The sequence below is a fragment of the Physcomitrium patens genome, chromosome 6, assembly GCF_059467195.1.
Source record: "Physcomitrium patens ecotype Gransden chromosome 6, ASM5946719v1, whole genome shotgun sequence".
In the NCBI taxonomy this organism is placed as follows: Eukaryota; Viridiplantae; Streptophyta; class Bryopsida; order Funariales; family Funariaceae; genus Physcomitrium; species Physcomitrium patens.
The window spans coordinates 21081864-21108582 of NC_143415.1; the positions used below are offsets into that span (position 1 = coordinate 21081864).

At 35.4% G+C, this 26719-nt stretch overlaps 2 protein-coding genes across 3 annotated transcripts; one reads left to right on the forward strand and one right to left on the reverse strand.

Annotated features, from left to right (window-relative positions):
* The first annotated feature begins 269 nt into the window (after window positions 1–269).
* LOC112283478 (protein ACTIVITY OF BC1 COMPLEX KINASE 3, chloroplastic) lies at window positions 270–10154 on the forward strand. Of its 2 annotated transcripts, none has more exons than XM_024522169.3 (21): window positions 270–624; window positions 1713–2185; window positions 2445–2555; window positions 2787–2836; window positions 3262–3382; window positions 3646–3732; window positions 4182–4253; window positions 4518–4583; window positions 4742–4801; window positions 5178–5225; window positions 5453–5501; window positions 5917–6032; window positions 6308–6390; window positions 6510–6649; window positions 7092–7197; window positions 7652–7742; window positions 7904–7990; window positions 8296–8424; window positions 8742–8848; window positions 9041–9143; window positions 9410–10154. In XM_024522169.3, exons 2-21 carry the CDS (start codon window positions 1838–1840, stop codon window positions 9929–9931), a joined length of 2496 nt encoding a protein of 831 aa, XP_024377937.1. In that variant the 5' UTR covers window positions 270–624; window positions 1713–1837; the 3' UTR covers window positions 9932–10154. The 2 variants fall into 2 exon arrangements, with proteins under 2 accessions (XP_024377937.1, XP_024377938.1); XM_024522170.3 differs by having other exon boundaries at window positions 328–624; window positions 9311–9512.
* Window positions 10155–10798: 644 nt separating this feature from the next.
* Window positions 10799–12877, reverse strand: LOC112283479 (uncharacterized). Its single transcript, XM_024522171.3, has 5 exons — window positions 12679–12877; window positions 11944–12041; window positions 11670–11769; window positions 11247–11429; window positions 10799–11064 (listed from the first exon to the last, which is right to left on the reverse strand). Exons 1-5 carry the CDS (start codon window positions 12733–12735, stop codon window positions 10942–10944), a joined length of 561 nt encoding a protein of 186 aa, XP_024377939.3. The 5' UTR covers window positions 12736–12877; the 3' UTR covers window positions 10799–10941.
* Between the last annotated feature and the right edge of the window lie 13842 nt (window positions 12878–26719).

A 26719-nucleotide genomic window follows, 5' to 3' on the forward strand; every position in this document is an offset into this window, starting at 1 on the left:
GACCTCCGCTTTTCGGGTCCGAGGGCCGTGGCTGGCGTGCACGGGAACAGAGCGCTTGAGGGGAGAGCAGATATGAGTGCTAACAAAGAAAAATCCGACCGAGTGGGGTGGGTGGGCATGGGGGATGTGAGCTACGTGGCCATAAGTGCCACGTTGCTCCTCCTGCTTTGAATTTCGGTTTGTTTGTGTTTATCTTTTATTCTTTTTTTAAAGTAGTGGGAAATGGATGAGGACGCCACCAGAACTCACTTTGCTTGTGAGTGACTGACTCACTAGTAAGTGACTGATTTGTGGTCCTCACATTTTTCTCCCGCTGTTGTCCCCCCCCCCCCCGCCCCCCTCCTCCGTCCCCCTCCTCTTGCTCTTCGTCTTCCCCCTTGTGATTGCTCCCCTCTCTTCCCCGTCCGTTCTCAAGCCATTTCGGGACGCCATTTCGCCTCCGTTCCCCGGGAGTCGCGCGAGCCTAGATTGTTCCCTTGCTCGCTAACCCGATATCGTAGAAGATTCGGCCTGATATCTTTGAGAATCGAGGTTGCCTTCGATTCATTGTTGGAAAAGTTTGAGAGCGCGGGACGTGGTGGATCGAGCAGTGAGTGGCGCTGGAGTAAATGTCTACTAGCGCTGGTATGAGTTGTCTGAGAACAGGATTGCATGAATGTTGAGCATTGAATTTCTAGGCGATGTGGTGCTGCTTCGAGCTGCGGGATTCGACGTGTGATTAAATATTGTGAATTAAGAGTGCCCTCTTCCTCTTCTTCTTCTTCTTTATTTATTTTTTTTGATGAAATTGGGAGGGGCGAAATGTATGCGCAGGATTTCGTTTTCTTTTAGTCATATTGGATACATTATTTTCTACGGTTTAACGGTCGCTAACTTAAAGGTTACGCGATACAGTGGTTGAGTAAAGCCTAATCAAACTACAGAGGGAGCGGTGTGACTTTAATAAAATCAATCTACCGTTTAACTCAATGTGGAATTCACTTCGGCCGTGAGTTCTTCGAGTGCAAAATTGAGTAGAATTATATAGTCACGAGATCACCATATGATTTCAGTAGTTGAAATTTTGTCTCAATGTTGAAGATTGCCTTTGAGCTGTAGTTTGTTCAAGTTTCAATTCGCATCATAACAACGGCGACCATCACAGTGATGGGGTCGCAGGTTCTCAGCAAAGAAGTGATGTAACAATTGTCGAAGAAGGAGCATGATGGGTCACGAAATAGAAGTCTGTTAGTATGTCTGAATGCGAATTGAATTGATGGACTGGAGTGCACAAACTGGGGCTCAAGGCTCTGTTGTGGTGAGCTCCATTAGTTTTGTGACTTGAATAGAATGAACATCCATGAACCATGGGTTATTGTCATTGACCTGTCGGCAGGGCTATCTGATATTGGGATACAGTTAGATTTAGTGTTTGGGCGATAGGACACGTTACTTCCACATACAAACTAAAGGTGTAGTTGCTCGAATAAGATGTCGGTGCTACACTTTAAAGCTCCATACAAACTGTACTTCCTACAGAAGATTACATTACCTAACGATTAAAATTTGCAACTAGCTGAATCTCTGCTCTGCTGGCATTACGATCTGTTAAAAACCTGTTGCAAGTGCAGCTTAGAATCCTATGGTACGTTTAAATGCCATGCTCTATTTTTTGCATTGCTGATTACCGAAATTGAATTTCTCATTACGTACGGCATGTCCTTGTTTTGCAGGTCATTTTACAATCTTCTTCAAATAGAGTTTTTATCGAGTCACTCTCGTTCACATGTGTGATTTAGGCAGGGTCGTGTGACGCCTCATAATCCATATTTTCTAGGTTACAGAGAACATATCTAACATGGATGGAAGCACCTGCTTGGCAATTGTCTCTTCCCCGAGGTATCGTATGCTCCAGAGTCATGATAATGCGGTACAGTCGAAAGCGATATCTTCTGACAGGGTTTTATCTGGTTGTCACTCTCGAGTGCGCAACCGGAGCTCTGGTCGAGATATTTTCGGTGCAAATTCTCCTGTAGAGAAGACCAGGAAGCTTAGTTTCAATGTGGAACCCAATATGATCAATCGAAACCATAGCTTGTTGAAGTATGTAAGGATCTCCGCAACCGTAACGCCTATCAGGCCTTTGAAGGCTACAAAACAGAAGGAAACAGGTGACAGGAGGTCAAGTACACGTCCTGTTTCACAGGTACTCCACTTTTGAGACTGTATGATCTTTAAGTCTGTTGAAATCAATATAGCATAGGCTTTCGATACGAATGAATTACACGAATATATTTACGTGCTGTTGGAGTCGATACGCATTCTAGAACATGTACTAACGTACCATACATTCCAGTGCGTTTTTAGAGGTTAGTTCTGCTCATGGAGTCCTTGAGCATTACGGCAATGATCGAGGCATATTTCACACATGAGCTGATGAGCATTGATGGGAATTCCTTTTACAGGTTCTGGGGGAAAGCCAGAACGAGTTCAGAAAAGTAGGAAAAAGTTCGCCTGGCAAATTGGATGACTGGTCAAAGGGTTGGCCAGGTGGTGAGAAAGCTCTCAAAGGCTGGGTAATTTTGTGCTGTACCCTGAATCTTCCGTGCAAACATGTGTAATTCGATTTTACCCACTTCAAGGAAAAGTTGACTATCCTTCCACTAATCATCTCCTTCTGTTTTGTACTTGTATTATTTCCCTCAACTAAATTCTTAAGGCATTTGAAGTGTCGAAGTTTGGAATATTACCGGTTGCATCTTGAAACTATTTCTTATTACTTGACATGGTTTAGGGTTTCTTTGCAGGTTGAGATGCTGGAGTTGAAACCTAGTGTTGCTCGAGAATTTGCACAGAGGTAATTTTTTTTAAAACAAATGCAACCAGCAATACTAATGTTAATATCTTAGCAACGATTTTTTATTTTTAAGATTAAATATTAGCTTGCTTGGAGTCCATGTCCACATTAGCGCACTCGTTTATGGTGAGTTGTTCCTTTCTTTTTTAATTTACTGCATTTTCCTACTGCAATCGACCTTTCAATTGGGTGGGATGTTTAGCTAGTTCAATTTAATAGTCTCATAGTTTTGTTCCATTTTCGCTTTGGGTGGTTTTTTCATAAAAATGAATGTTGTCTTCAATGTTAGAGCATATTGCTTGTGTGCCTTTGAACTTTCACGATAATATATGGCCTGAAACATATAGTTCTAGCTTGTATTTGCACAAGCTAGATTAAGCGTGAACTCTTGTGATCGCAGCTAAGGTGTTTTTTCTGGATCGCAGCTATGACCCAGACAGATTAGCAGATATGATGGCAGAACAGCCAGGTCGAGTGCGTGCACGGGCGTTTAGCATAATGAAAAATCTTGGACTATTCGCTGCAAATGTTCTACTTGATAAGCAGGTTTTTTTTTTTTTTTTTTTTTTTTTTTATGTATTCGCTTGTTCAATTCGTAATTTTATCCACTTACGAATCCTGCTATCTCTGGTTGGGTTTGATGGTACGTTGGCAGGCATTGATTAAATACGATTATCTACTGTCTTGCTTATTATACTTTCTAATTTTAAACCACCGGAGTTAATCCTTAGCTTTACTTGCTGCCTCACTTTGTACAAGACGCAAAAACTGCAGATGTTCTAATTGTCCTTGTTGGGTTTGAAAAATAGCTGGGAGTGCAGAATAGTCAGCGCAGGCTGCAACGTGCTCGTGAACTACGCCAAATACTCTGCCATCTTGGTCCGTCTTTCGTCAAGGTCAAAACTGCCTTATTGTGACCTTAGACGATGACGGAGTGCGTTTCTTAGGTTTCTTCATGTGGAAAACGTTGCGTCACTATGTTTTGTCGGCATTTGATACTGATTGATATTATCCTTGTGTGTTTTATTACTTGATGCTCAGTGTATTAGTGGAGTTCCTATCAGAATTGGCTTGCCTAACAGTAACATTTCTTTAGACTCAAAACAATTTGAAATATTTAAGTTTGTAGATGTTTACTCATTTACATAACGACTACTGCCTTGCATTCTTAAAATAGCGCTCTCAGGTCATTCAGTCGTCTTTTGTACGAAACTCTTTTCCTTATTCGAGTTTGCAATTTTATTCATTTATCTAGCTTTGTTGTCATTTCTAACGTCAAATAGCTCTGGTGATTTGTTATATATTTTTACGGAAATTGGCGTTTCGAAATGTTGTCGTCTAGCAGGTGGGGCAATCTCTCTCCGTGAGGCCTGATATTTGCCCACAAGAATACCTCGATGAGTTCTCTGGGTTGCAGGTAAAAGTTAGCCACGCATTGCATTCTTGCAATTTGTAGGAAATGCCGATCTTGTACTGAGTCTGTTTTCTTGTGATGTGTGGATAAGTTTCTTTGGGTTCTTTTAGAACCTTAACAGATTCGCGAGTATGCTTTGATAGAGACTTTATCTTCTATTCGGAGGTGATCTGGATCTTGAGTGCTTGGTCTTTTTTATCGATTTCTACTCATCAACCCTGGAAGTAACTAACGCAACTTCTTTCTTTTGTTATGCCTCTTGTGCAGGATAGAATTCCTTCCTTCCCAACTCCAATTGCATTTGCCTTGATAAAAGAGGAACTTGGTGTTCCGGTAGTAGCCAGTTTACTCCCTGTGTCTGTGCTATAAGAATTGTGTTAATAATTAGCACTTTTTATCCTGTCTACAGTAGTTTATCATAGTGACGTGTTGCTCAGTGAATCCCTTACAGGCTTCCTTATTTTTAGTTGTGGTGGCTGTTTTTGAATCAGTTGGAGGACGTCTTTACTGAAATCTCTCTGGAGCCTGTTGCAGCAGCGAGCTTGGGTCAGGTATGACAATATGTTTTCTTGTGATTCCTCCATCTTTTGTACACATCCTGATCTTCTAAAAGAGGATAGAAACAAACTTATAGTCAAACTCCAACATAATTATTTGACTTTGATTATCCATTGACCAATCTAGTACCTTCAATTACACTACTTCATTTGTACTGAGAACAATGTTTCCTCTGTAGATGTGGAAGCACAAAAAAAAAATGTTTTTGTATAACTTGAAATCCCTAAACTATATCTATACATAAGCAGTTGTATTTCTTGAAGATTTTAGCATTGTGTCGAATGGAGAAGAAGAAGGATTTTCACTTGTTATTTTTTGAATAGCTGCCTTATTTTCAAAAACGTTTAGTAAAGGACTTCTATATTTCAGGTTTACAAGGCACGTTTACGCTCTACTGGAGAACTTGTGGCTGTCAAGGTAGATATTCACCTCTAAATTCCCTTCAACAAGATATACATATGTACATATTTCCATTTAAAATTTAGACCAAGTACACCAGGAAGCTAAAATCTTTCCTTGTTGGTGACTTTGCGTCTTTGCGTATATTTGACTCTTATGCAATTTAAGATTCGAGAATCTTTTTCGAAGTTTGAGTAGAATTTGGAAGTGAAGATCACGATCGAGTTTGTATGGTTGGTGCTCAGGTTCAAAGACCCGGCATTGGTGACAGCATTGCTCTGGATATGTTTCTCGGTACATATTCGTACACAAAGAAATCGTTTTTCTTGCAGGTTCTTCTGAAGTATTCGTGCAGTGTATTCTATAATTATGCTGTGGCATGTTGAAAGATGCTTCGGCGACAGATATGGAGATTAGACTAACTTTGTTCATGTAGCTATACCCTCATTATTTTGATACATATCACACTTACAGTTCTCTGTAGATCAAAGAAAAGTGCATTTATAAGCTAGTCAGATCTTTCAAACTGCATTTGGAAGTCTTATTACTTTGAAGACTACAGGCTTGTAATGTTTTGGTTTTTTTATTGTTTTGTGATTTTAACACACAACACTTCAAAAAGTTGAATGAAAAGTAAAATATAAAAATAAGAGAGATAAGCTAAAAACAAAAATGAGCTACTTATCATAAATTGTTCGATCTGTTTCAGTGCGAAAAGCAGCCGCTTGGGCTGATGCAAATACGGAAATTTCGAGGTCTACTCGTCTGGTAGATATCGTGGACGAGTTTGCTAGCCGTCTTTTTGCGGAACTTGATTACATCAAGGTACAGATGTATTACTCTATAGTTGTACATGCCAACTTCCTTAATCAAGTTTACGTGCATGCTCTTGAAAAGAAATGCGGGTTCAGAACAGCCTATGTGTTCTTGAAATTCTAATGGAAAAGTACCAGATATCTTGGTTTTATAATTTGAATTTCTACTGTGATGGATATGCTGACAGATCTTTTTTTTCCTTGTTAGAGAGTTCGAGAACTGAACAGATTTTCCTATACATGACTGTTCACAGACTCCTAATGAAAAATCTTTGATAATCACAGGAAGGTCGCAACGCAGAACACTTTGATTCCCTGTATGGTAGTCTTCCACGCATACGGGTTCCAAAAATACATTGGGAGTTTACGTAAGTATATTTTTTATATCAACTATGCAATTTCTAACATTAAGATGCAAATTATTCAAGATTATCAAATGCCCTATCCCTATTTTAGTTGGTCTTATGCATTATTTTGCTGGCAACAGATCACGAAGAGTTTTAACCATGGAGTGGATAGAAGGAGTCAAACTCACAGATGAGCGTGGTCTTCGTGGTTATGGAATGAAAGCTGTAGATTTTGTTGATTTGGGCGTAGATTGCACGATGCGCCAGCTACTAGAGCATGGTAAGTCACAGACAATTTGTGTTTGCTGATTACAGACTTTCTACTCTGATCCATGTGCTGTCCTAAATGATCCTCAAGTCCATCGAAATGGTTCTAGCCAGAAACGGTTTAACCGGTGACGTAATTACCAACAGGTTGAATGCTCAGGTTATTGATGTACTTCAGTAGTCCACTCTAATTCAGAAATTCTCATCGGTTATAATCAACGAATGATACTGAGAACAATTTTTCCACTGAAATGGGTGGAGAATAGCTACCTTATCCTTAGGCTTCCTTGTTACGACTAGAATCAAACTAAGGTGCCATACAAGATACTTGCAATTTGACGAGAATGCTTGCAATGGTTCTCAATGTTCCAATGTTTTTGTGCCATGGTGCTTTCAATGTAGTTTTTATTCATGTTTTACGCAATATAACTTGGGCTCTTTTGCTTTCTGTCCAGGATATTTTCATGCTGACCCTCATCCTGGGAACATTCTCGCTACTCGGGCAGGCGAGCTCGTGTATCTGGACTTTGGGATGATGAGTGAAGCTCCACTTTCCGCAAGGTTATTCGCAACGTTTAACTTGGAAAATAGATTGTGGAGTTTAGCATTGTTTGCATTTTTTTGTGAAGCAGAATGGCGCATCGTTCTGTGATGTAGAAGCTAGTTGAGGTCGTTATGAAAGTTATGACGTCGAAACCTGAACCTTCTACGTCAGAGAAGGCTGAAATTTGGTTTGCCACTGCTCTTTTTAATCCTCTTACGAACCTCCTCATGAAGGATCTGAACTTCGACATTCTTTTATTGTATCCTCAACTTATTTATTAACATAATTAGATGTATTTACATCTTCTTAACGTGCTCTTTGTGGTAGTAGCAAAATATCCATCTCTAAGTTTCTGAAGTAGATACTTTTAAGATGACTTTTTTCAAGTTGAACACATACGAGTGGTCAAGTGCTGTCCCACGTTCTGCGACTGCATATTAAGGAAAAGCGTGTTGTGATTTTGAAATGCAGGTACGGAATTATGGCACACGTTGTCCACCTTGTGAACCGTGAATACGGTGCAATGGCTCGAGACTACTATACCCTTGGCTTCCTAGACTCTGTAAGTATCAATAATAGAACTGATGTGTAAACAATTGTTGCAGCTCTGGAGTTTTGCTAGGTTGCTTTGACATACTTAATTCAACATCTCATCTTGGATGCCGTTAATGATAATATGTGGAATCAACAGCTTGAATGGATTTTATACATGTGTGCCTGCAGAGTGTAGATGTGGCACCTCTTGTGCCGGAGCTTGCCAATTTCTTTGACGATGTACTCAATAAATCGGTCTCAGAATTTAACCTGAAGGTACGTTGTGCATTTTATTGACTTGTTTTGTACAATTTTTCCTTTCAAACGTTAATTTCACCTAATTTCAGAGATATGAATTATTTTTCTTCGTAGCAGTTTTCTTCTTAACTTATTTTGGAACATTGAATCCAAGTTTAGGTAACACTTACTGTAGCTGCAACTTCGTTTGATTTCCAGTTACCACTTTTTCAGTGTCCGTATGCATGTGTTTGAGTGATTTTTCCACATTTGAAACATAGCAAGTTGCTTGTTATTCTTTGAGAGTACCTCACTCAAAACAACGTTTCACGAGTCGTGTGCAGTCAGTGATAGATGGGCTTGCCGAAGTACTGTATCAATTTCCGTTTAAGGTGCCTGCGTATTATGCATTGATTGCGCGCTCACTGACAGTGTTAGAAGGGATCGCCATGCGCTCAGATCCTTCATACAGGGTTTGTATCTCAGTTTCTTTGTTGAATATTTTTGCCATTCTATGCTTGAGTTGGTCTACATTTGCTCATATGAAAATCATGAATCATTATGTTGACAATTGGAAGCGCCGATTTGATTACTGTTCCAATTCGTGCTATCTTTAAATTGAGTTTACATGCAGAAGCCGCAAATAAGATTCCTCAATTTGAAACTGAACATGCTGCTCTTCAATATGGCTTTCTTATGCAGTCTTAGATATTTTGTGTGCATGATGTTTAAATATGTCTAGATTTTACTGCCATGCTGAAGTTTGAGTCGGTTTTGGTGGTGCCTGCAGCTGATAGCGAGGGCATATCCTTATATCGCAAAGCGTCTACTAACAGATGAAGCTGAAGAACTTCGCGGGGCGTTGGAAGAATTCTTGATCCAAAACGGATCTTTTAGGTTAAAAAAAAATCCACATATATTCTTTATTTAAATTATAATCTAAATAGTAGAAATGCGTATTTCGCTCATACTTTTATGAGTGCGAGGATTGTATCATTTTCTTTCAGAAGCGTTCACAAGATGTGTCAAATTATCAATAGCTATATGCGTGCTTTCGTGGTGAGCAAAGTAATCTTTGCGATTGTGCAGGTGGGCTAGACTTGAAGATCTTATCAAAGAGGGACGTAAAGTTGGAGGGATCCGTGAAGAGCAACTTTGGTCTTTCTTGCATTGGCTTGTTTCGGAGCAAAAGGTGAAACTTAGTCATCTTCCATTGTTCCCCTCCATTACAGATTGTCTCATTTTCACGGTCTTTTATTTTATGCGTCTATACCACTTGGTTTACCGAGTTAGTATTATTATTATTATTATTATTATTTATTAATATTGTTGGTATTGTTGTTTTGCAAGACTTGCCAGCATGTTGCGTGGAATAATACTGCAAGTGCATGATCTAGAGCGTGTGAAAACTGAAATCCATACGAACAATTTTGATGCTCATCAGATTGAACTGCGCAGGCTTATGGGGTCCGTGGGGCGCTTGTAAATGACCTCATCCCTATTATAGAAGCTGTTGGCATAAATGCAACTCGTTCCGCTGCAGCCTCAATTGCTGGCATCATGCGAATCTCCCGTGAAGAGGCGGAGGCTCTAGTCGATAGAGCTATTCCACTGAAGTTGTCTGAACGACAAGCCTTGCAACGAGCCCTTCTCTTGCAAGGAATTGGAGATACTGCTGCATCGTCATCTGCCAAAAGTGAGATTCCAACTCAGAGAGAACCAGAGCAGCAAAGAGGACAAGCACCATGGGACATTCCTGTAGATTTTTTCAATTCCGTTCAAGAAGGAGTCGATGGTGTACGGAAGCAAATCGATCGTACCAGAGAGCAATTCGATCGAACCGTCCCTGAGCTCCAACGTCTATTTAACTCGCCAAACCTCGCAGGCATGGCGAATGAGATTGGACGTGGTTTACTCACTCGATTAAGTGCTCGGGCTTTGAAGGTTGTACTTCGTGAAGATACCAAGGAGGACCAATGAGGTGGTCATATTTTGTGAAATAGACGTGTGTACTTGCTGGATAAACCCATTTTTTTTCTTCTGCGCCATCATTTTTACCATTGGTGTTCTCAGCTATAATTTCCACTGAGATGTATAGGAATGTATATTTTTTTTCGGACGTACCCCAAGATTTTGGCCGTCTGGATTGAAAGTGTGAATGATATCAACCTGACCCTTAAATTATGGGGTTATTTTAAAACTAGATTTTTCCTATGTGCACTTGCTGTCATTGTGTAGACTGTGTTCACCTGCGTATCTCCAATTGATCAAATGAACTTCCAATCGATGAAACATCTGTGTAACGAATTTTTCCGAGCATGCTATTGATGATGGGTTTTCATTGTCATCGTTACCAAAATAATCCGCATGTTTTGAAACAGTGCCATGCTGTAATCTCAGAGCTCGTTGCGGCCAGGTTATAGTTCAGGGTTTAAGGTTCAAAACCTGTTCTAATTAAGTTATTAAGTCTTAGTACTGCTCAATTGACGAAATAATCTTTCACCAAGCATCTAAAACAACATTGATCAAACACACCTTACAGTTTATATGTTAAGGGCACAAAGAAATACATTTACTTTTAAAGCATTGGATGAGCCAAGGTTTACAACAGTAGAACAACACAAAAGATTTCCTACTCAGTTTGAAAAACGAAAAATGTTGTAGTCCAACAGATCGTGTGATGAATTTACAATGAATGTAAAAGGTTACAATGATTAACATATAATGTGCATACATTTTTATTATAGGCTTTTACTTGATTATTTCAAGGATTATGTTGATTACAAAATGCTACAAAATCTTGTTACGAGGTTAATTTTCAGCAATTCCAAAAATTAGCTTAGTGGGTTAATCGAAAAAGTAATTGTAATAATCATATAATTTGAAAAGTGTTATTGTAGCTATGTCGTTGGAATCCTTAACTACAAGGCGTTGACACACAAGGCTGACTACATAATAGGAACATCTAAGCTAAACCCATCAATGGTAAACTACTCGTCATTCTTGTAAGGATACTCTTCCGGTACATGCTCAAGGAGCTTCAATCGGATCTCAAACGCATCGTCTCCACGCAACATGTCCTTCACAAATTTCACTTCCGTACGCATTGATACCTGCAAAACAATAGTCAGAAACTTCCTCCAAATGAAACAAAAGAGTGAAAATTCAAATTTGAAATGAAAAGTGAGCAGCAATAAATAGAAATCTTCTCAGTAAGTAATGCAGCACCTAAAACACAGAAACAAAAATCAGGCATGCACTCCAACACCAGCTTTCTGTTCAATTATAAGCTCACCATCTCTAAGGCCCCACGCAGCACCCCGCACAAAATGTTGCAGTAGCTTAAACCCTGGCAAGTTTCAGGCAGCTCAACAAAGTCCACAAGAGGGTTGTCGTCCAAAATCAGGCTGCACTCCATGTTGTCTGAACTCCAATTGGCCACCGTGGCAGTAACATTCAAAAACATCTTGAACCCCACCTTAACGATGCAAGCAATAGTGTTAAGCTAACACAGGAAAGGTTGCTCAATGCTGAATAGACTAAAAAATGAATGACTTCAGAAACAGTCCAATACAAATGCCATCGTGGCCTCTTGAACCCGTAACAAGCTACGTTAGCAATTAGGGGCCTCACAAAGAAACCTCTAAGCTTGACAATAATTTTTTGCGATAGTGACCATTCCCTAGACCTTGAACCCACAAAATGAAACTCACGATACCTTAGCAATGACATCTGCAGTCTCTCTGAAGTCTGTACACTTTGTGATGTTCGCTTTCGCCAAGAAATCATCTACAAGACGAGCACCGATGTTGTAGCCCCTGCAAAGATATCAATGTCGGACACATAACACTATGACTCTGAGACCTGAAAATTCGAAAGGCGTCTCCATGACGACACTCAAACCGCCATTCACAGAAAACCCTCGCAGCTGCCTTATCTACAGTTAGAAACGACAATGCTTAGCAAGCTGAAGTATATGGGAGAAATCTTACATGGTGTCAAGCTGCTTGTTAACCTCATCAATCTCTTCATAGTCAGTGAGGAGTTGACGCACAATGGCTCCGTATGTCAATGTGAAAAGCTCTGCATTCTGAATCAGATTACCAACATATTCTAGCATTCATCAGACTTACCGAGAACAATCGTTCCCGACGAAATACTGGTCCCTACATCATCAAGAGTTATCAACCACTTTCAACAACATGATACAATGCACACGCGCACCTTCTCGTAAAAACTACACCGATTAGTACAGAGATGTAGCAGATCGCCTACAGAGAACTATCCTAGACACACCACCTTCGGGAATATCTAACGACCTGGCGAGGAGGTTGGTGAGAAAGCTAGAAAACATACGACAATTGGAAAAATTCCAAAGCCGCAGAGCATGATCTAATTTGCATTCATTGACACCGAAGCCATAAAGTCGCCACTGCAGCTTTGATATAGTGGATGCCACAGAAGGGGTCAGATCGTGATATGGATATCCTCCACGAGGGCTTTCAAATGGTTTGGGCATTGCGTTAAAAAAACTACATATGCAATGATTTGAGAATTGTTTTGGCATCCGAACCCTGAAATTCTGTAGCTGGTGATAGAACCCTAAACCTGGAACGATTGGTCTGAGAGTGACGGAGTGGGGCCATTCACACGCTTCAAATATGAGAAAGACGGTGTAGTGGCGCAACCCTAGAATGAGAATAAAGAGGAGCAGGAGGAAGACTGACCACGCGCTCAACTGCAGGCGACGCAGCAGGATCGCTGGGTCTCAAGGAGGCGCGCATCTTGGAGGAGTTGAGCAAAGAAGACGTAGAAATGAAAAAAGCCCTGGGACAAGGATTGCAGAGTCCACTGGAAAGAAGGAGGGGGCAAGCAAACAGGGATGCAGAGACGGGTGATGCGATGAAGGTGCGAAAGAGTGGAGCAGAAGTGAAGGCGGAAGACGAGCAGCAAGCAACAGGCGAAGGAGGAGGAGGAACAGCGGGCTGTTGGCGTTTTCGCTCGAATGAAACAGGATGGATGACTGTTACAGTCATGGATGATCATACCCACGGCGACGCACATTATGGACGATTAGCTGCACCGTGTCTTCATCCAAGACCGACACAAATATTGTTAGCATTCTATCTGTAGTATTAAACAAAACCTTCATAGTATAATCACCTAACAACGTAACTACCATGTGTGTATGTTATTGTTACTTTTTCCAAATAATGCATTGAAAATATAAAAGTATGTTTGGCAAGTGGTTAATTGCAATGTATAAATCACAAAAGATACACTATAATCAACAATAAATTTTCTAAAGTATTAATATATATAAACATGAATGATTTTAAAACCTTACATCATACTTAGTATTATATATACATATGTTTTATTTTTTCATTAAATAGTAAATGTAATGTCAAAAAAATATTATTTCATCCAATAATAGTATTAATAATTAACTAAAAAACTTGAATTGATTTAAATTACTATGTAATTTTTTGCATGAACTGCATGCTGATTGTTGTCTGCAAAAGTTAAGCATATCATTGACAAAATGTAAGACACATTAGATGATTAGTAATATATAACTTTTCATTGATTGGACTAGATTGGAATCTAATATATTAATTGCTACCAAGGCACATACAAGTTAATTTATTAAGAAGACATAAAATGGAATTATTAGCCCTAAAATTTGATTTTCTTAAGTTCCAATGTTTTATTGTAACATAGCTTTTGGATAAAAAATAATATATATATATATATATATATATATATATATATACATATCACAAAAGAACTTAAAATATAGCGTCAAACTATTTTAAAAAATATAGATTAAAGATAGGGAAGTAGTAAAATATTTAGCATTGATTTTGTTTCTTTTGTAAGAATGACTTCTACTTACTTTGGAAGGCCATGAACAAGATAAAACAAAGTGGATTAGAAAAAATAATATTGTATGTAACTTTTGGTGAAAATAAAAGTAGATTTTAGCAAAAATAACCCAAAAGATCCTTAAGTTAATACCCTAAGAAGACCAAGTGAGAACCAAGATTGAAATCAAATCCCAAAAAATAAAACCTTGGACTTATGGCAAGTCTCAATTCTTTTTCTTTTTTTGATTGAAAAGTAAAGCTTGTGAGTAGACTTGATAGAGTTTTTTAAGTATTTCTTTCTATGATTTGAATAGATAATGACTTTGGAAGTGCTTTGCAAAATTAAGGTTGCTTTAGGTGACTTTGTTTTTGTATAGAATTAAAAAAAGATTACATTTTAAAAATTTTGTAAGTTTTGTAGTAGATCAACAGATGAAATTTTGTATATTCGTGAAATTAGTTGTTTTAAATGTGTATTGTGAATATAAGCTTAATTAAACAATTAGATCAAAGGTTGTTAAAATTTAAACAAATATTAGATTTTAAAAATTAATAAAAATTTATATAATTTTGAGTAATGTGCTTATTAGATTGAGATTATTTTTTGTGAGAAAAAATTTGACTTTAATTAAAAAATTATATAAATATTAAAAGGAATTAAATGGTGAAAATGAAAAAATATTGACGTTGGAAGACTCACATTAAAGCTAGAAAATAAAAGAACTTCATATCTAAGTGAATTAATTTTTTTTTTCTTACTTGGTAATTTTAATTTTTTTAAAATTATGTTTATTTTTTAAAAAATAATAAATCAAATCAATGGTTGATTTAATAATAATTAATATTTTAAATTTAAAATAAAATTTTATAATTATTCAATATTTTTTATAGTTTATTTTTTATTTTTTTATTTTTTTATTTTTAGAGATTTCTATGGATTTATTAGGATTTCTTTAGAATTTAATTACAGTAATTAAAGATTATTTAAGGTTTATTTGAAATTCACTAGAGTATAATAAGATATACATAGGATTTTTTTAAGGTTGATAAAATATACTTAATATGATTAGTAGCTCACTTAAGTTGTTTTTAATTGCAAAAAATATATTTTAAAATACCTTATGCATTTTTTGTATTATAAATCTATTTTCAAAGTAAGATCAAAATTCTTCAACAAGTAGATGGCTACTGCATTTTTAGGTTAATTTTTTACATAATATAATATATTCGGTGAATCTAATGTGAATAGCTATAATAAAAGGTATTTTATTTTTTTTCTTTGTTTATTTGAGTTATAAAGAAGGAAGGCAAGATGATTGAAAGTAAAGCTATAGATGAAACTTCAAGTAGAATTTTTAGTAAAGTTGTAAGTGAGGTACTTATTGATAGTAAGCTATATATATATATATATAATTCTAACTTTGCAAGTATATATATTTATTTATTCATTTATTTATACAATAACACAAAAAGAATTGCAAAAAAATAGGTTTGATAAATAAGTCTTTATAAGTAGTAGTTGACAATATTGACCAATGCAAAGACAAATTTATGACAAAATAGTTATGATATTATTTAAAAATAGAGATGAAGCTTTTTTTAGAAGAAAATGGTTTAATTATTTAAATTTGGTTTTATTCTAAAGAATTAAAATAGAATAGAATAAAACAAAATATTCATTATAGAATATTTTTGAAGATGATGGAATTTTATCAAACATTAAAGAAAAATCATTTTTTATAAAATAATAATTATATTACAATTTTTTTTTGAATGACATGAATAGTCTAAAAAATATCTTTAAGCTATAAAATTATTAAAAAAACTTGAAAAGAAATAACCTTGTTTATTTTAAAAAAAGTAAATATTAGAACTAAATTAAGTAGAGATTTTTTTTTAAAAACACCAATAGAAAGCTATAAGTTAAGTTAGAAATTTTATTTGAAGATAAAGAAGAATATAAAAGATTATTAAAAAATTTTAAAGAATTATAATAGAAAATATGACTTTTTATTTAAAAAAAAATTTGTTGGTATTTAAAATAAATGCAGGAATTTAAGGTAAAAATACCTAATATAAAATTCATATCTATTGATCAACCTCCAATAGCTACATTAGAAAAAAATAAGAATGAGTGTTGATGAAATTGCATGAAGAATAAAAAATCTTTAAATGATTTTTTAAAAGTTGAAAAAAATGGGCAATTATTAAAAATATTAGTAAAAAAAAATCAAAGCTAATAAAAATTATAGCATATTTTGTGATAGAAAAGATCCTTCAAGAAGAAAGTGTAAATATTTTATATAGATATTATTAAAAATAATAATTTTTCAAAGATGTTATGAGCTATTTATAAAAATCTAAAGATAAACTTAAATAAATCATGGATGAAGGTATTTATAAGAAATATTTTAAAAATCCATATAATGTCAAATAATAAAACAAAAAAAAGTATTAGGATTAAGGATTTAGGGATTTAGAGTTTAAGATTAAAACGGTGATTAGACTTAGGATTTAAGATTTAGAATTTAGAATTATAAGGATGTCTCCAATTTTGGACCTTATTATGTTTAGATTTTGACCTAACTTATATCTCTTTCCCTCCATGATTTAGGTATCTAGAATTTCTATGGTGTAATTATTTTCCTACACAAGTTCTAAGTTTAGAAGATATAGCTACTTTAACTTGGACTTTAAGATTTTGACTTTTGTCATATAAAGATTTTTGAAAATTTTGAAAAGCTTATTAGATCCATTTAAAAGTCATCCAATCTAAATACATACTTGAAGTTTTTTAAATGTACATATATTTTTAGATATTAACTGTTTGATCATTTTAAATTTTTAATCAACTTTTCATATGAATAAGAATTTAAGAATCTAGTGGTAGACTTAAAAACCTATATATATTTTTTAATTTTGAAATATAAGACATTTGACTTGATACAATTTTTTATTGATTTTTTTTATACTTTGTTTTTTTGAAGTTTTTATTTGACATATCTCCCTATTTATCATTCTTTTGATTCTAATGGTATATTTGATATCTTGAATAAGTTTATAATTTAGGAAATATGAGGTTTTTAAAATAATAAATTTTACCTTTAATTAATATATAAAAATAAAAATAAAATATATAATAAATATATAAAAACTTTTAAATACTATAATAATAAATATTAGATTATATGTATATAATTATAAAATATTATATTTATATTATTTTTGAATATATTATATGTATATATGATTAATACTATATTATCTATGTTCTAAGTTTATGCAATGGATTATACAAGGTTATGCCAATTCGAACCATATTCTTGAATGAAGTGGTAAGCTCCTCCAACATGATTTTCATACATTCTATCTTTCTTCTAATATGTACTACTATTGATTTTCTTCAACATCACTCCATTTACATGTTTATGTACCACCTTATCATAAACAAATCAAGTTTAGGATTTAGAATTTAGAAATACAAAGATGTTTCTAATTTTAAGACCTAAATATTTTTAGATTTTGACTTGATATATCCTTCTATTTATAGTTTAAAAATTTAATATTTAAAATTATAATAATATTTTTGATTTTTAGGCATTACTATTTTTGGATTTTGACTTGATCTATTCTCTTATTTATGATATTTTGAATTTTAACAGTGTAATTATTTTCTTATACAAGTTCATAGTTTAAAAGATATAGCTACTTTGACTTGGACTTAAGAATTTTGATTTTTGTTATATAATAGTTTTTGAAATTTTTGAAAAGCCTATTAGATCCATTTGGAGGTCGTTTATTCTAAATATATGCTTAAAATCTTCTAAAAGTATATAATTTTATAGATATTAAGTATTTGGCTATTTTGACTTTTGAATTGATTTTTTAAATAAATAGAAATTTTTGTGTTTTGATTTGGCAAGAATTTTAGGATTTAGGATTTAGAGTTATATGTGTGTCTCAAAAAGATGAGCATACGTTTTTAGAAATTTAGAATTTAGGATTTTAGGATTTAGTAGTTTAGAATTTGAGGTTATATATGTGTTTCCAAAAAATAGACATATCTTTTTAGGGATTTTAATTGGTATACGTTTAGATTGTTGGATTTAGAATTTAAGATTTAGAATGTCTTATTATGAAAGTATCAAAAGTTTTAAGTATACATAAAATTTTAAATCTTAAAATCTAAATCTTAAAAATTATCTATTCAATGGATTGTATATATTTTCTCCAATTAGTTCTATTGAATGAAACAAGATTGAATTCTCTTAAAGATCTAAAATCCTTCTAATCTATAAGAACATAAATTCCATTACAAAGTAAGACAAAACAAATCAGAACAAAATTGAAGAAAATTAAACAAAATAGAACATAAAAGATAAAACAAAGAAAAATAAAATATTATAAAATAAAATAGAAAATACAATCCATAACTAACCAAATGTTCCAAATGGCCTTGGTTAGTCTTATTTATACTTTGTCCAACCATCCTAAAACTTTTTAGAATGTTCTTAGTAGTGGACTTCATCAAGATAACCATCCTCTTAGAAGGTTCTAAAGGTGGACTCTACCTTAATAACTATCCTTAGTTCTTCTAGGATGTTCAAAAGTTGGATTTAGATGGACTACTAACTTGGCTCCAATTCTAAAAACTTCTAAAAACTTCTAAAAAATGGCTCTAATTACCTATCTCTATGTGCTAATAATATAATAATTTTATCCATATCCTGTTACAATTAATTCCCTTCTATTAATATAAAACGTCTTTATTTTATTCTTGATGGTACTTCCAAATTATTCATTGACAATGAATGATGTTGTATACACGTTTTCATGTTGCATCATGAATAGAATAGCCTTTTGAGAGGATCTTGTATTGGAGTTGTGAACATCCATTGCCATGATAAAGGTAGCAATGCTCCAAAATGCTATCTACTTCATACTCTTATTGATCATCAATCACAACTGATAGTAGTAGTGGTTGATATTAGTTTGAAAAGCACATTGGTTTAATATGAAATTTCTTTAGTTGCAAAAGATGGAAGACTAGATAGAATTAAATATGTAGTAGAAGCTCAAGGCAATATACAACATTAGAAATCATTACAAAAATGTGAAAAATTTAAAGCCACCAAAGTACCAACTTATGGATTTGGGTTGATGTAGTAAATAGAAAGTTGGTATTAGAAAATAATACTTAATGATCTTTTTGGAAGGTCTTGTATTACCAATGGTTATTTGCATATTACTTCTATTAATTTTATGTAATAAAGAGGCAATGCCATGTTTCTTGTAAAATAATTGTAAATCATTATATAAACTCTTTGATTATTAGATTATTAATATCAATGAAATGATAGAGAGATATTGGCATAATTGGATGCTGATTAGTATTAAAAAAGAATGGTAAATGATCAATATTTATTTGAATACTATGATTATAAACAAACTCTAAAGATATCAAAAATTCATCCCAATGAGTATAATGAACTAGGTTTTAGAGTTTAGGATTTAGAGTTTAGATTTAGGATTTAGGATTTAGAGTTTGAAATTTAAGATATAAGATTTTAGGGTTTAGGATTTAGGATTTAGAGTTTGAAATTTAAGATATAAGATTTTAGGATTTAGGATTTAGGATTACATGGTGTCTTTAAAAAATGAGTATATTTTTTTAAAGATTTTGGATTGACATACTCTTCTATTTTTTAAGGATTATGGTTCTAATGATGTAATTGATTTTATTTGTATTTTTTTCATCTGGTAGATAAATAAACATGTAAAAATTAAAATAAAATAAGATCATGTAGTAAAAATGAAGGTCAATAAAATTAGATGCTATAAAAAAAAAAAGAGAGTGTGAGAATACCTTTACAACAAAAATGAGGATGACTTTGACTATAACAATGATAAGTTCTTTTTCTTTCTTATCAAAAATCCTAGCAACTAAGCGTCATGGTGTTGCCTCTTTGTTTGCATGCCATACATATTCAACCTGCCATCTAATCACATCTATATTTTTCAACTTGTATTAATTTATATATCTACAAAGAGTCATAATTTCATAACTTCACACTTCAAATCCATATGTACATTAGATTTGACTTCCACTATACATATATCAAGCAATTCTAAGGACAAGAAGTCAAGGACAGAGGTAGAAACAAAAGCAAAGAAAAGGATAGAAGAAGGAAACGTGGATGGGATGCAATTGTTAAAGGCAACCTGTTGAGACTAGAGGTAGAAAAAAAAGCAATATGGAGGAAGAAAGGGATGTATAGAGTAGAAGCTTCTTGAGAAAAGCTGCATGCAATATGACAAGCCGATGCTCAATTATATCCGCATAAGTATGCTAGAACACATTTTAGAAGAGATAGTTGTAGTATGCCTCCATGTCAATCAAATGCAAATGTAGATGTGGATAGTGTAAGGTCTAAACATAGCAGTTGTTCTATATTGCTATGCTCAAACAAGCCTAGACTCAAGTGTAGAATCAAGTTTGAAATAAAAATTCCTTGGAAAGTGTTATTATTTTTTGTTGCTTTATTGTTTCTTATTCATTACTAATTATTATAAAAAGAAGAGTATTACCTTATAATTATATCTTTTATAATGAAGGTTTGATGTTTTGGAATCCTTTAGATTATGTAGATTATTATTAATAATGAAAATTGATGCAAAAGATATATACAAGGCATTATGAATTGAACAATGCAAAATGAGCAATGTATGCTTTCTAAGAATTTAATAATTATAAGTGATGAAATTATAAGACTAATTGCTTCTTACTTGGTGTACAAGTTGGTGTATATTACATAAGAGGCAATATAATATTAATACTCAAATATCAGTGGAAATATCTAAGTTAAAATTTTATTCTACTATAGCTATATCAAATATATACTTATAAATAATTATGCTATCTTCTAATTTTACAGTCACATATCTATTATCATTTTTATTTGTATTTACATATTAAATTTTTTCATTGATAGCTTACTTAGACAATCTTTAAGGTAGTAGATTTTTTCAAAAAGAATTTAGATCAAATTTATTAATTTGATTCCTATTTCTAATATTATTACAAGAAGAGGTAATATTTTTGTCTTATATTTTGAATCGAGTTTTTGCAAGTTCAGAGTTTTTACCTCACGCTTAGATTCTAGTACAATAGAAAGAGGTTGCATAAACATCCTTGCCAAGGTGAACAAGGCCTCCACTACTTTCACTTCTTGCTTTGATATTAGATAAAATGCTAAAACCTATACATTTTAAAAACAAGCCCAATGATTTAACTTCAAGTAAATTATAAATCAATGCATATAATCAAAGTATTGACAACACATTCATTTGATAATTTTTTTGATACAAACTAATATAAACTAACAGCATTGTTTTGCAGGTGTCACGGACATATGCATGTAAGCCAATAATTACATATATAAATAAATAGAGTAAATAAAAATAGGTAAAAGTAAGTTAATTCTATAATATTTGGTATGGAAGCTTCTTAAAAGCTTCATAGATGCTACTTTGACTTTATAGGTATCTTTAGTTGATTTTTTTGGAATTAAAAACGTGGTCAATAAGTTGGCCATGTGCCACACATGTTGTTAGCTTGAAGACCAAGCTAACTATGTAGCCCATACATAAAAAAACTTGCCTTCTAAGTTGTTCTCATTGTGTTCAAGCTTCAATATACCAAAGCAATTGAACTAATAGAGGTAGGTTCGAACACAGGAAAAGACTGGTTATATGAATTAGGTCTATTAGTGTTGCAATTGACTGTACTCTGGCTATCTGAAATTGATTATCAAACTACAAAACACCAAGGCTTATTACTTCCGTCTTAATTCAACACATGAACCATTCTATGATTAACAATAGTTCCATATTCTTATCCGTTCATCTCTCACTTACTTTCTTTGTGGTATATATCTATCTATCTATCTATATATATATAATTATTGATCTTCTGCTTGCTTATTATATTTAGTTTTTTTATTCATCATACAGAATTCAATATCTCAACTTTATGACTATCACAGTCTGGCACTCTAGACTAATTTCTCAATATTCAGAAACTATTCCTTACTCTTCAAGAAAGAAACAAAAAGAAGTAGCACCAAGCTTGCCCTTACTTATGACTATCATAGTCTGGTCCCAATCTCCCTTTCTTCAACCTCTTTATGCTACCAAAAGTGTCATGGACATACATTGGAAGATTCTTCGAATATTCTTCTAGAATATTCTCTAAAGATTCTCTAAAGATTCCTTTAGAAGGTTCTAGAAGATTCTTAGAATATTCCCTAAAGATTCTCTTAGAAGGTTCTAGAATATTCTGATAGATTCTAAGAAGTTGCTCGAGAAGTTTCCTAATTAGTAAAAGTTGTTGGAGAAGCGTCCTAGTTAGCGGAAGTAGCTCGAGAAGCTTCCTATTCAGTAGTATATATAGGAGTCGAGGCTGAAGGGTTCTTCAGTCTCGACAACACATCTCTTGGAGTTCTAGCTCACCTTTCTGGTGTTGTTCTTGTACTCATCTGTTTAATCTAGTTCTGCCACTTCTTCTTGAACTTCTTGTTAGATTTCAAGTCTGTATTTTGTGTCCGTGACAGTTTGTCGAGACTGCATTTTCACTGGTATCAGAGCTAGTTCCTTCTTGTTAGAGAGTGGATTACCCCTCTTCTTGAAGGTGTGCTAGTGTTTTAGAGGTTGCGGATTACCCTCCTCTAAACTGATATCTCTTCTTTCTCAATATTGGAGCCTTATTCTTCTTGGAGAGAGTGGATTATCCCTCATCTTGGAGTCTTAAGGCGTTTTAGAGGTTGCGGAGTACTCTCCTCTGAACCAATATTGTCCTCTTGTCAAAACTCTTTTTTCTTCTTTCTGAAGGTTAGCCGAAGGTTAAGACGTTAAAATGGCTGAAAGTTTGGAATCCAAACTAGACGCCATCATAAATGCTCTTGCCTCGTTGTCACATAGGACAACAGAGATCGAAGAAGTCATGGTAGGACTCCATAACAATGGAGCATCTGGGATAGCACCATCTAAAGCATATCAGCCTCAAACTTCTGCGCCAGAAGAAGCAGTTCTACCTCCATTTCAACAAGATCGAGTAGTCCTACAACGAAAGGAGCCTCGAGTTAGTCTTCCAGATAAGTTTGATGGAACTCGTTCCAAGTTTCGAGGTTTTGTCAACCAAATCAGGTTGATAACAATTTTACAGCCTGAACGTTATCCGACGGAGGAAGCGCGTGTTGGGCTTGTTGGAACCTTGCTTACAGCACAAGCTCTGTCTTGGTTTACTCCCTTGTTTGAGAAGCGATCGCCAATCCTGAGCAACTTTGAAACGTTCTTGGAGGCGTTTGCAGAAGTATTTGGCGAGCATGATAAAGTTCGATGGGCTACAACAAAGATCTGATCGCTACGACAAGGAACACGCTCTACATCAGTCTATGCCTCGGATTTCAGAAAATTGGCAAGTGACATTAATTGGGGTGAAGAGGCGTTGGTGAGTCAGTTTTATTGGGGCTTGAAGGATGATGTGAAGGACTTGCTGTTATCTCTTCCTGATCCTCAAACGCTCAACGAAGCTATTAGCCAAGTTGTAAAGTGTGACAACCGCCTATTCCAGCGTCGCCAAGACCAACGTCCAAGACACCAAATGACTCGTTACGACGTGACTATGTCTGCAAATAGCTTAAACTCACATTCGGAGGCAACAGACATGCAAATCGACACGGCGCGTGTCCGATCTCTTACTCCAACAGAGAAGAAACGGCGTATGGAGGAAGGGTTATGTTTGTACTGTGGAGAAGAAGGTCACAAGGTTGGAAATTGCCCAAAGAAGCAAAATTGGCACCCTGTCAAGACTAGAAGTGCGATGATTCCGGAAAACGACGACGCCCAGCCACAGTAGGAACCGTGCGGCTGGACAATCTAATATCACGACAACAATCAAGTTCCTCCTTCTCTGTCCAACCTGCCCGTTGTTTTACAATTCCTTTGTTTTTAGGCCCTCAAAAACAAAAAACTTTAGCTTTATTGGATTCGGGGGCATCTACTTGTTTTTTAGATGAAGAGTTTGCTAAACGCCACAAGATCCGTTTAGTACAGAAGTCCAAACCTGTTCACGTAGAGGTGATAGATGGACGACCCTTATTGTCAGGCAACGTTACCCACGAATCAGAACCTATAGAAGTGGTGTTTAAGGACCATAGTAGTTACGTTATTTTTAATATTATTAGAACCCCATCAAGCCTTGTTATCCTTGGTCTTTCTTGGTTAGAAGATCATAATCCGTCCATTGATTGGAGGCTACGAAGGATAACATTTCCTGAAAAAAATAATAATAAACCTGTTGGTAGAACCTACATGAAGAAATCCATGTTTATTGGAGCGAGAGTGTTCCTAAGATCGTCCAAGGAAGGCGCAACATTTGTCATTTATGCAGCTCCAACTAGCGGCGAGAATATCTCAACATCGAATATACCAGAGCAATATAGGGATTTTGAAGACGTGTTTCAGAAGAAGAACGCCGATATACTGCCGGAACATCGACCATATGATTGCGCCATAGACTTAGAGGAAGGAGCGCAACCACCTTTTGGTCCAATATACAACCTATTGCAGACGGAGTTGGCAGAATTGCGGAAGTACATCGATGAGAATCTAACCAAGAATTTTATTCGACATTCAAAGTCGCCAGCTGGAGCACCAATCCTATTCGTGAAGAAAAAGGATGGCTCACTGCGGATGTGCGTGGACTACCGAGGACTCAACAAGGTGACCAAGAAAAATCGCTATCCCTTACCTTTGATCTCCGGCCTCTTAGATCAACTTGGACATGCAAGGATTTTTACAAAGATTGATTTAAGAGGAACCTACAACCTTGTGCGAATCAAAGAAGGAGATGAATGGAAGACAACCTTTCGTACAAGGTATGGCCATTTTGAGTACAATGTCATGCTTTTTGGTCTTACAAATGCTCCAGCGGTCTTTCAGCATATGATGAACGACATCTTTCGGGAGTACCTCGATGACTTTGTTGTCATCTATCTGGATGATATTTTGATATTTTCCAAGAATGAAGAAGAACATGAGAAGCACGTTTGTTTGGTTCTTGAAAAACTACGCGAACGAGGACTCTACGCCAAGTTGGAGAAGTGTCAATTTCACCAGAATGAGATGGAATTTTTGGGCTTCATTGCGACTACAGAGGGCTTGAAGATGGATCCAAAAAAGGTGGAAGCAATTATATCTTGGGAAGTTCCGAAGACGGTTAGAGATGTTCAGTGTTTTCTTGGATTTGCTAACTTCTATCGGATCTTCATCAAGAATTATTCTCAAGTTGCTGCACCACTCACGCGTCTAACAAGCAAAGACAAGCTCGAATGGGGATCACAAGCAGCAAAAGCATTTCAAGATCTCAAGACGGCATTCACTACGGCTCCAATCTTGGTACACCTTGACTTTACAAAGGCTTTCTATTTAGAGACTGATGCTTCAGATTTTGCTTTGGGAGCTGTGCTTTCACAGATGGGCATAGACAAGAAGCTTCACCCAGTAGCGTTCTATTCACGAAAGTTCTCTGCTGCTGAGATCAACTACGAGACCCACGACAAAGAGCTGCTTGCTATAGTGGATGCCTTCCAAGAGTGGCGTCACTTCCTCGAAGGAGCTGCACATCCAGTGACTGTTTATACGGACTACAAGAATTTGGAGTACTTCATGACAGCTCGAATTTTGAATCGTCGTCAAGCTCAATGGAATATGTCTCTATCACGATTTGACTTTATTATCACCTACCGCCCTGGAAAACAGCAAGGATTATCTGACGCATTATCGAGGAGATCGTATCTTGCGCCAAAGGCTGGAGAAGCAGCGTTTGATCAACAATGTACAACATTGTTGAAACCAGAAAAATTCAGGATTTTTGCTACTGTTGCAACTATCGATGACGGCTTCCTCAGCGAGGTACGTACTGCGACCATTGAGGATTCTATAGCTCTTGACATCAAACAACGTGTCGATAATGACAAGTTTAAGGTGGAGGGAGATCTTCTGTATTTTGAGGAGCGGTTGTATATCCCAAAAGGACCAACTCGACTCCGAGTACTTCAATCTCGCCACGACTTTCCAGCTGCGGGACATTTTGGATTCAACAAGACTTTGGAGCTCATTTCACGAGATTTTTGGTGGCCCCAAATGTGGAAGGATGTGAAGGAATTTGTCCTTTCTTATGATGTTTGTTCAAGATTTAAGATCCCTCGACATCGTCCATATGGACTTCTCCAGCCATTGCCTATTCCGCACCGACCATGGTCTTCAGTTTCTATGGACTTCATTACGGACCTACCGCCATCGAATTCATTTGACAGCATCTTTGTTATGGTGGATCGATTTACAAAGATGGCGCATTTCGTGCCTTGCAAGAAAACATCGTCAAGTGAAGACACCGCAAGACTCTTTCTTGATAACATATATCGTTATCATGGCCTACCAGATGATATCGTGTCGGATCGAGGTACTCAGTTTGTATCCAAGTTTTGGAGGTCCCTCTTTGAGATATTGAAGGTGGATATTAAGCTCTCTTCGGCTTTTCATCCTCAAACTGACGGTCAAACGGAGCAGGTGAATCAAGTTTTGGAGCAATATTTACGATGCACCATCAACTATCAACAAGATGATTAGACTGCATATCTACCGCTTGCTGAGTTCGCATACAACAACACTCTTCATGCGTCAACTCAACAAACACCATTCTTCTCCAACTACGGATACCACCCCAAGCTCGATTTATTGAGTTCTTCAGCAAATAACAACCCAGCAGCTGAAGGATTTGTGAAGCAACTATCGGAGCTTCAAGCGACGTTGAAGCTTCAATTGCAATCTGCCCAAG

Bases quoted from the DNA above. Each gene is read 5' to 3' on its own strand.
- LOC112283478 (XM_024522169.3), top strand. From the start codon at position 1,838: ATGGATGGAAGCACCTGCTTGGCAATTGTCTCTTCCCCGAGGTATCGT. The intron at 4,802-5,177 runs GTATGACAATAT...TCTATATTTCAG, and splicing joins CAGCAGCGAGCTTGGGTCAG to GTTTACAAGGCACGTTTACG. The intron at 7,198-7,651 runs GTTATTCGCAAC...TTTGAAATGCAG, and splicing joins GAAGCTCCACTTTCCGCAAG to GTACGGAATTATGGCACACG.
- LOC112283479 (XM_024522171.3), bottom strand. From the start codon at position 12,735: ATGCGCGCCTCCTTGAGACCCAGCGATCCTGCTGCGTCGCCTGCAGTT. The intron at 11,770-11,943 runs GTAAGATTTCTC...ATATCTTTGCAG, and splicing joins AACAAGCAGCTTGACACCAT to GGGCTACAACATCGGTGCTC. The intron at 11,065-11,246 runs GTGAGCTTATAA...ATTGTTTTGCAG, and splicing joins TGCGTGGGGCCTTAGAGATG to GTATCAATGCGTACGGAAGT.